The sequence below is a fragment of the Lepisma saccharinum genome, chromosome 25 (genome assembly GCF_977018435.1).
Source record: "Lepisma saccharinum chromosome 25, izLepSacc3.1, whole genome shotgun sequence".
NCBI classification, from domain to species: domain Eukaryota; kingdom Metazoa; phylum Arthropoda; class Insecta; order Zygentoma; family Lepismatidae; genus Lepisma; species Lepisma saccharinum.
In genome coordinates this window covers 3,424,859-3,435,776 of record NC_139253.1, presented here as the reverse complement: position 1 = coordinate 3,435,776, position 10,918 = coordinate 3,424,859, and the positions used below count along the sequence as shown (strand labels likewise).

The 10,918-nt window shown below is 43.1% G+C and overlaps 1 protein-coding gene across 1 annotated transcript; it reads left to right on the top strand.

Annotated features, from left to right (window-relative positions):
• Nucleotides 1-4,449: 4,449 nt before the first annotated feature.
• On the top strand, nt 4,450-8,793 carry LOC145978950 (uncharacterized). The gene has a single exon (XM_083111958.1). The coding sequence runs from the start codon at nt 4,837-4,839 to the stop codon at nt 7,669-7,671; it is 2,835 nt and encodes a 944-aa protein (XP_082968084.1). The 5' UTR covers nt 4,450-4,836; the 3' UTR covers nt 7,672-8,793.
• The last annotated feature ends 2,125 nt before the right edge of the window (nt 8,794-10,918 follow it).

The window sequence follows — 10,918 nt, the reverse complement described above, 5'->3', positions numbered from 1 at the left end:
GTCTTGGGTGTTCAAATCGAAAACTATAAATTAATGTTGTTGAATGACCCTTGTTTTCATGACGTGCACGGAAATTTGACTGGAACCACCTATAGATATGTCCAATATTTAGGTGAGTTTTTTTTTAAACTTGTAATTGTTAGAAGTTGCTTACAAGTGAGTAAAATGACATGCTAGACACATTTTTCACACATTAATAAGTCACAAAATGATTTAAATTTAGCATTGGTCACAAATTTAAAACCTTTTTTTTGCATATTCTGCGAACGAAATCGCGATGATGATAAATTTTCGTATTATGTAAGTTTAATGTGTTCGACAACAATCTGCCAGTAGCCAGAATTGATGCACGTAGTGACATGCACGTTATAAGTTTTTTTTTATTCTAGTATTATTTTCCCCTCACCAATTTTAAACCGAGTATTCTAATCATATCTTCAGAATAACTGTATCTGAAATAATTATATTAAAAATAAACTTAACAATGGCAATATCTCGTATAATGTTTCAAAAAACTACACGGATATAATGAGGAAAAGTTGAAAATAAAGATCTAAATGAAAATAATATTGTCAAATGCAAGTCGATATGTACAGTGAAATATTTATAAATATTAAATCGATACTGTCCAGACAATAATAATATAATTATTAACCAGTTTATCATTAGTGAAAACATCTATAATTAATAGCATTATTAATATTACTATCCACCCATTATTTCGCCATAAACGGCCGTACACCTCATAACAAAAAAACTTGCTGAAAGAAAAAGCAACAAACCCCCACAGTTTGCAACCCTGCCTATCGTTACTCGCGCGATCCCAGGACATTCTGTTAAGAAAGTTTCGACAGAACCTAGACTCGCCCCGGGGTTGCCAGAAATTCGACGGGGGATGCTCTGCGCCGACTCCTTACGACGAATCGGCCGCCAGCGACGTGGACCCGGAAGAGGCTACGCGTTTTTAGCTTTTGGACCCTCCAAAGCACCCCCTCCCCTTCCCTCGCCTCCCTCTCCCCGAGGTACGATTAGAGATGGCCAACATTCATTTCACACGGACGGCCAAAAACTCGAGAAGCCTCCCCATCGTGCACTGCGATTCAAAAACAAACAACATCCCGTGGAACTGCCCTGCCCCAACATCGGGAGCAAAAACATGACAGCGTGTTTTTATCGCAGTAGCAATGGGGTAGGCTTTACGAGAGAAATCAGATGTTCTTTTTTCATTCTCTCTTTCCTCTGATTTCTTTTTTTATTATTTGGTGAAGGACTCCTTTTAAAAAGAGCAAAAAGAACAGCGAAAGAGTGATGATCTGTGTTCATTGTTTACGTTTTCGTTATCCTTTACAGATAAAATGGAACACTTGTAGTGCGTTTTTGCTTGTGCGAAAAAAGAAAAGAAAGAATGTTAACAGGTTCATTACGAATGTGAAGATATTTTCAGCTTCCTACCAGAAAGTGGAGCTCCGTTCGCGGCATCGGACGTTCGAATATTTTCTTTTCCCAGAGTGGGATTGAAATGAAATGAGTTTTTAAAATGGAAACGAATTTGCTCCCCATGGTCTCTTATGCTTCAACCTGGGTTCGACTCCTGGTTGAATCATAACTGACGTAATGTAAGAAATTCGAGATGAACACTGAATTAAAATCAAGAAATAATTTCGGATGTCCGTGAAACGTACATAATTTTCTTCACATAATAGACTGTTACCTAACGTTGACTTTTGTAGTACCAGATCTTGATAAATGCTGAAAAGTACCACACCCGGCCTCTGGACTGTAGTAGATAGGAGTGACTTGCTCTTGTTCTTGACGTATGCGAGCCAGTGTTGTTACGTGTTACGTGAAGAGATATTCATTCAACTCCGTGCGTAGAAATTCACTTAAAATTTTACATGGAGAGAAGATAAATTTTCTTGAAATATTAAAATTGAAGAGAAATTTAGACATGTCTTATTGAAATCTGAATTATATTTTCCTTTTATTTGTCCCAACCCGAAAACAATAGTAAACAATAGTAAAAATTTTAATTTAGCTCCAAGTTTAACTTTTAAAATAATTGTAATAACACAGCTAGTATGAACCTAATGTTAACTGTTTTCATAAAACTTTTCATATTTCGTATGCTCGTTGCAAAGTATATAACGTTTAATATTGTTAATCTTAACTTCTTGTAATTTCCACTTCATATGTTTGTTGATTCAATAAATTGTAATGTTTTTTTGTGAATTTGTTGTCTATGTGTTAATGCAAATGGCATAAAATAAAAATACATGAGGCTTTGTGATAGAGATTTAAATTTGTATGCAAAGAGGACAATTTTCACACGTGAAAGGGATTTGTGTTGTACGGTTGTGGCAACACTGATATGAGCATAATTTCTTGTAATTCAAACTGCACTCGTTGCTTTGTATAACCGGGGCGAAAACAACATGCATTTCAAAGGGTAGTGCATGGCAGGAAAGTTAACAATCATTGTGTGACTTTTGGTTGCAACATGGTATCGGGAACGAATACTTTTTCTCAACTATCTATGCATCGTTTTCCAACAGATTCGATGCGGAAATGTCAGTGGATTCAGGCAGTCAAGCGACAAGATTGGGACCCAACACGAGGAGGTAAGTAAACGCAATGAAAATATTTTACGTGTTTTAAAATTATAATTGTATAAAGCAGAAATGTTGACATAACAGGATTAAAAGATGTAACTTTATGATCATCATGCATATTATTAGCGGTGCCATAAAATTAAGGGAGTGTCGAACCTAAAATAGAAATGACGTCATGCAAATAATTTCACCTGTGATTCGTGAACGGAACCAAGCCGTATCGACATTCTCTTTTAAAATATTAGGATTGTTTCTTAAATCTTCATCCAAAGGCAATTCTTTCTCCAGGTACGTACCCTTTTTTTTTCTATATCGCTTAAAAATTCCAAGCGATCCATTCTGCATATGATCTTTTACAACAAAATAGGCTCCAAGATAATCTTTATCTCAGTTGCATATATTGAGAATGTGGTCAAACAGGAAGTTCTTTTTCCACCTGCGATAATCGAATTGACTGATCGATTCTTCATTTTTTACCCAGGAACTTGCCCAAAACTCTTACAATTACAATGGATATTTGATGTTAAGAAATAAGTAAAAAAAAAAAGTGTTATTGGCTGTAGAAGCTGTAAAAATAGGCTTAACTGTTATTGAAACAATGGTTATGTACTGTAACAGATTATACACGTAGGAATGTAAACTCTGTATTTTCACTGCGGCGGAACGCGCTAAGGTGTTATTTATTCTAGTGGCTCGACGTTGTACAATTTATTCGTTTGGAGCGATGTTCTTATATTTTTCTGCCACAACCTTGGTGGCCGAGTGGTTAGCAGAGGGCGCTACGACACCAGGGGTCTCGGGTTGGAATCCCGGCCTGGGCATGGTGTCCTTTGTGGAGTGCCCATCAATTTCACCATAACATCACTCGTCTTCATCGTCGCGATTAGCCAAAAAGGGTTCGGTGCCCGGTGGAGGCACATCGCACAGTGTTAAGAATCCCACTTCAAACCGTAGGTCCAGTCACGATTAGCCTATCTGTGCATAAAGTTGACTTAAAACAACACTTGAAACCAGAAGTGTAAGAAAAGCGACGTAAAATAACGTAATTCAATCAATCAATCAAGCATTTGTTCTGACGTATCGACGATGATATTCTATTTATTTGGACGGATCGATGATCTGGTGCTGTTTACTCTGATAAATTTCGGTTCCGGGTTCGAGACCCGGAATGGGTGTTTTATTTATTATTCCATGTATCCGAAGCGGTAGTGGTAACGATGTTCGCCTAACAATAAAGGGGTCCTGAGTTCGATACACGGTGGAGACACTTAATGGTTCCGATCCCACTATAGAACTGTAGGTCCAGTCTCGATGACATTTCGTCGCGGTTGACCGAAAATGTAGATGGCGACGGAAAATAAGAAAAATACAAAGGAAATAGTTATGCAAGGAATGAGATGGGAGGGAAATAATGATAGTTCATATTGCTGTCGCATCTTTCATCAATTTCTTATCGTAGAATAAGTGAAATGCTGTGCCAAAAAATCGTGTTTACAAGCTACGGCTAGGTCCGGCGTTGCTCAATTGTGCGTTTCGCCGAAATTTCTCTCCCTCGCTTGTAAATTTTCCCTCCCCCCCACAACCCCCTGTTCTTTGCCCCGTGGTCGCCCCGTCTTCAAGGCCCAATGGTTGAGGGTCTTGCAAGGGGGCGGGGGGAAGGAGCGGAGAGCTTGGTTTGGCAGGGCTCGTCACGGACCGGGCCCGCAAGTGAAACCACGACGTCCATCATATCGCTTGTGGGGTTTGTAGTGGCAGCTCTGGCAACGCGGCACGGTTGGCACGCCTGGGGAGCGCGCTCCAAGGATCTGGGCGAGGCAGGGGGCACACGGAGGAGCCAGTGGCAGTCCGTACGAGAAGTTGCGAAGGTAGTTTGCGACGGTCTCCGGTAGATCGCGTGCGCTCCGCGTGGTGTTTTCGGCAACTTGTGTTTCCGTCGATATGTTGGTGGTCGTCTCGTGAAGCGCCGCGCTATGTCCGAGTATGCGAAAAGAAAAGAACCGGGACTTCTAAGGATACCGAACCGGACACGGATCTTGTGTTTGAGCTTGTCTCTCATTCGGAGACGAGCCGAAGCATGTTAGAAGAACCGACAGTGTTGTTAGTGCATAGTGGAGGTGGCAGTTTTTGTTGTGACAGTGGTGGTGGCGGTGGGTGAGTGGTGGTTGGTGGTGTGGTGGGATCCACCCCGGTATGACGGATTGCAGACTGACCGGGGGAACGATGACACATGTCTTCAAGGCATGTTAACATGGCTAGTGGCGCGCACCACTGCAAGGACTGCGGGCTGTATTTCGAAAGTGCCAAATCTCTGGACGTTCACCTCCATTACCACAAGGAGAATCTGCTGAGTAAATGGGCCAGCCAGGCAGCTCAGCCGCAGCAACAGAACGAGGAATCACCCAACAGCAATAACCATGTCGGCAACAAGCACGGCAGCAACAATGACGCCAACAATGGAGATTCGTCCAGCGAGGCTGGTGTGACCCAGGCAGGTCAAACGGCCATGAAGAGCGTCCCCGGGCGGCCGCCCTCCTCCTCGGGCGTCTTCAGGAGCAGCCCGCAAACATTCCATCCCCCGGCGCCAACGAACTATGTCACTTCTTCCTCGCCGTATCAGCCGGGGGGCAACGGGGGCCTCCCAGAGGGGCACTTCTCCCCCAGCTACGGGTCTTATCAGGGCGGGGGATACCCGCAGGCCTCGTCGGCGGAGACGCGCGTCAATCAGCAAAGCGGCTCCTTTCAGAACTATGCCAATTCTCCTATGATGTCTCCCCACGATGCTAGAGGAACCTCTCTAGGTGGGCTGCAGCCGGGCGGGTACTTTGTGGACACAGGAGGGGGGCAGGGGGCTTACCCGCCAGAACAGTTCGTCTTACGTGGGGGCAACGTCCCCACTTCCGGACAGTACCGGTACCATCCGTACAACGGGAGCCTGTACCCGGTGCCCCATCCACCCCCTCATCATAGTTCAGTGTTTGCTCAATTTCAATGTGACAAGTGTGGATATGTGTGCGATAGTTCTACCTCCCTCGCCGAGCATATCAACAACTCCCACGGTGGCAACGTTCAGGGAATCTCACTCAATCATCAGGGTCTGAGGAGGCAGCAGGAGTTGGCCTTCTCCACGGCGTCCTCGGCTCCGTACATGGACACTTTGTTCTACAGCAGCGCGAACGACAGACCTCAGCAGGTGAAGACGGAGCCGGAGCCTGCCGAAATCCTAGACTTAGATTCGCATAAAGTGCACGTGTACCAGCCGCCCGAACCTCAGACGGACAAGAACAGGGGTCTCCCGCCGTTCCATTCTCCTACGCCGGTGATGTTGTGGTCAGCGGTCGCTACGGGAACGGATTCGAAGCCGTTCCAGCACGGGATGGCTCCTGCGGCGTCGTCGCCCGAATACATCACTCCTGACGGAATAGTTCCTTCGCCGGCTCGCGGGTATCAGCAGTATTCAGAGTCCTCCGCGGTCATTTCCTCAAGTGCAGTTCCTCCAGGCCCTTCCAGTTCTCCACAGGTTCCTGCAGCTTCTAGTCTCGGCAGCGGTGGCCACCCGCATCAACAGATTCCTACCAAGCAGACCAACAACCAGTCGTGGAAGTCCAACGACGCCAAGAGGCCGAAGACTTACAACTGCTCGGCGTGCAATAAGTGGTTCACCAGCAGCGGCCATCTCAAGAGGCACTACAACACAACGTTGCACAAGAACGCGGTGAAGCAGAGCGGCGCCCCCGATCCTGCAAAATCCGGAGAGAGCAACAGCGTGAACAGTGGCGGAGCGTTGGGCGTCAATCAGATCATGCAGAGGGCCAGCGGAGATTCCTCGGCTACCCCCAGCCCGTCTGCGAGCCTAGGAGAGGAGTCTTCTCGAAGCAGCGTGTGCGACGACGGCTTCAGCCAGACGCACACCAACCCTTCCTCGGTCCACACGCCGACACCGACGCAGACGCCGACCCCCACGCCCATGCTGCCGCCCACGCCGCAAGGATTCCAGCAGAGTCCGCAAACCCCCTCGTCTCTGCCTAGTCCCCCAAACCGGGTGGCGGGCCCCTCGGAGTCCCCTCAGGGGGGCCTGTTCCCCAACAGCAACTCCAGTACCGTCCGTTTGGCGCACATGCCTCACATACCGTCGCAGCCTACCAGCCAGGTGCAAGTAGGCCAGCAGTTGCATCAACCAACTCGAATGGCGTTCCCAAACGGTTTGCCCCCCCACGTTTCTACTACAACTACTATTATTAACAACAATGACGAGCTGCATGCTACTTTTTTACCATCAGAGCAGCGAAATGGTGCCCACAATCACAACTCTTACCAGCTGGCTCATCCGCAACCACTGCACCACCCTTTGAGCCAGTTCCAGCACCATGTTGGTACTCCGAACCACTACACCAACGGTGTGTTGCCGACGTTCAACAACATCCACCATAATCACGTCGCGCCAGGGTACCACTACATAACGCAGTCGTCAGAAAACGTGGGGGGGCTAAGTGCCATGAACTTGATGGAGCAACAGCTTCACCATCAAGGAAACTTCACAGCGTTCAACGGGTTCCACGTGGATGCTGCGGACCAGTTCAGCCCTGCTGGACAACAGATGCTGCATCAGGGATCGGACAGCAGCGCGGACCGGGACGACAGTCCGGTGATGGACGTTCCACCTCCTCCGCCGCCGCGACCTGTGGTGGTCACCAGACTGGACGAGCCGACGATCCACAAGTGCTTGGATTGCGACAAGATCTTCAACAAGGCTTGCTACCTTACTCAACACAACAAGAGCTTCCATTCCGGGGACAAGCCGTTCAAGTGTAACACGTGTGGAAAGAGATTCCCAGCGGAATTCCTCTACCAGGAACATCTCAGCAAGCACGCTGGAGAGAAACCGTACAAGTGCGAGATTTGCCCGAAGCAGTTCAACCACAAGACGGACCTCAGGAGACACATGTGTCTCCACACGGGGGAGAAACCGTACGCCTGTGACGTATGCGGAAAGGGGTTCATCAGAAAAGACCACATGTTGAAGCACGCCGAAACTCATCGACGTAAATTGCATCATCCTATGTGATCAGAGTGTTAGTGGCATCTATCTCGTTGCCACTACAAGCGTAAGTCTCTCCTAAGCAAAGTTGTCTCTAACTTGGTGCTGTAATGCATATGGTAGTAGCCTTAATCTATATGCAGTAATTTATATACACTTCTCGCAATAATCTATGGTCAATCTTGCTTTAAATTTGTATTTTCAATGCCCTCAAAAAGTACTTTCACCCCAGGTTGAAAAGTGTGGGTTAATCCCACCATATCTCATTTCATTAGTAATGTCTTAATCTGCAATATAGAAATTGGATTCAATATTCTTTCCGATTTCCGATTTCTTCTGAAATTTGTGTAAAGATAAATAGAATTGGGTTTCTTTTTTTGATAGAATTCCGTACAAATTAAGACCTAGACCGCCATGTAAGAATAATAACTGATATACCTTAAAGTCTGCGCTCATTTAACCATCTTTTCCTGCCTTTGACTTTTAGGAATGCTGGGCCGAAGGGGGAGGGGGTTATGACCTCAACCAACCCCGCCTTGGGCACGCCACTGCCTTAAGCTTTATTTTATTGATTTATTTATTCATCATAAAATAGAACAGGAATTGCACTAAAATTGTTAATTCTATTTTCTGCATAGATATTAAATTATTTAATATTCTCGATCAGAAAACAAAATGCTGATTTTTCTCGGTAATGAAAATAGTCTGTGAGCCCATTTTTTTGTTAATTATCGCATGCATGTAACATCAATGAATAATTAACAAAGTACACATTTATCCAACCAGTCCATGTTTTAAACGTATTTTTTTAAGCGACTGTTTACTTGACATGACGATTTGTGACTAACAGAAAAAGTAACATTCCAATAAAACTGAACAAATTGTATGTGGCTCAAAACTCCACATACTAATAAGATTGACAAAACTATTCTCAATATTGATGAAAAATCGTGATATGGTCTCAAATTTTGTTTGCATATTAAACATTTAATGAATTATGGTAAGAAAAGCTTTGCTATTTTGTGATTTTCATGTATGTTTAGAAAGTAACTTGAATTCATTGTTATTCAAAATGTAAATGCTTTTTAATTTGTTATTAAAACTTGACACATTCAAAGGCTATCAATATTACATTCATTACTAATAAACATCTGCTATGCATCTGTTCTGTGCATAGTGAGGCGGGGCGGGGGGGGGGACGGTGTAGGCAGCTCTATATTACTATGCTTGAATATAATAAACAATGCCTTTTTAAATATACATGATATCATTGGAATGATATGACCCTTATCAATGTAATTTTTTCCCCTCCGCATTTTCACAAAATGCTGATTTGGGCGCTAAATTTTTCTTACTCCAAATTGGATAGTTCCAGTCACAAAATATTACATATCTTATTAATCATTGTGGGTACAGAGATTGGAGGTTTTCGTGATTGCCTTTAAGTCAACAACTTCAAATCAGATGAAGGCCGTGGCGACGTTCAAGAAGATTAATTATTCAATGAACGATATCATTATTAAAATATGCAATATTTTATACAAACTGAGAATCTTTGTGTACCCCCATCAGCAACTCTGCCTCCACACCCCTTCATATTTTCTTTTTCTGGCATTGCCACTGAAAGAAAATTGTGGGCCAAGTTCGAGAATGTGCGGATCCTTATCTAAACACCTATGTGCCTCCTTGCCATATTGTTAATTCCGTGAGATAAGTGTATTAACGTTACTTTTATCCTATGCATTTTTCTGTACATATATTGTTATTTTAGAAACAAACTTTTCAGAATGAAAGTCGAAAAGTGACGATTCAGTTACATTCACGGCTATTTCAAGCAATTACCAGCAAAACTTTTTCCAACTATTTTTGATAATGTTTAGATGAACCGATGATTTAAATTCAGGAAAATAATATCTTAAAATTTCAAGAATATTCAGCATAATATTACATTGACTGTTGTCTAGATATTTTCTGTAACATAACATCATAAAGCTATTCTGTAAATCTAGACAACATCCAATGCAATAGAGAACGATACCTGTAAAAGCTAGGATATTTAAATTTAGGTTTTTATTTCACTTTTCTGCCCATTATAATTGTCAGCTGCATTTTGCATTCATTTTTCTGTTGCATCTGGTGTTTTCAAGCAATGAAACGAACAAGAAGGGGTGGACTTTAAGGGAGCATATGTGGCAATTCCCCCCTCTGGTTTCTGAAATGCGACACTGCTAACCATAATGTGGACAGTGGCGCATCCAATACTTTTTAAAGGGGAATTCAACTGCTGAAATAGTATTTACAATGGAATTAGGAATATAACAATTGATCCACATTTTTGTTCAGAAAAATGAAATTCCAAAACTCGCCTGACTGTCATACCCCACCCCCCTTTTCGTGCGCCCATTGTGGTTGACAATTTACGTAGTAATATTTATGAATGTCATTATACCTCAGGGTATGTATAGTGATCGAGTGCTTTCAGATACCTGGTACGAGTCCTGGTTTGGACATGTGTATTCATTCCTTATCATGGTGGCCCTTCATACATTTCATCGAAGCATTATTCGTAAACATTGTCGCGATTGGCCAAATGTGGCAGAAAAGCGATGAAAATTAAAGGTACAAATTATAATCGTTCCTTACGAAACAAGTTTCTAACCATACTTTTTTTCGTTCTTGGCATAACCCCTGCCTAAATACGCCACCGAAACAAAATTTTTGTTTCGTCTTCATAAATTGACGTAATACGTAAGTCTACTATCTATGCATTACATTACCAAAAGAGTGTACAATTCCAGAAACAATATAAATAAAATATATGCAACTATTTTGAAAGACTTGACAAGAAAAAAGTGAGATGTTAACAGTATTCCCAATGTAGTGACGCACAGAGATTGTGCGCATATGTTCTCACTACACACCAGTCACATTTCAAGGAATACCGTGATGTTGCCATACATTCCATACACCTATGCATCCATGTGAAAAAAATCCCTGTTAATTGTGCTTCATCATTCATCACGTGATCACACGTCACCTGGAGTTGTTTGCTGTTGTGAATAAGAATTTATATAGTGAGTGAGTGTGTGCGTGAATCATCCCCTATGGTATTATGTGTAAGACTGATTAGCAGAGTGTGATTTCCAGTAAAGGAAACGAGATTTTTTCCTAAGACACAAAATGAGAGGAGTTAATTGTTAATGCATAAAGAAGAGGATAAGTGTGACATTCCATTGTTGTCAGTGATTATTTTTTAAAACAAATTATCGATATT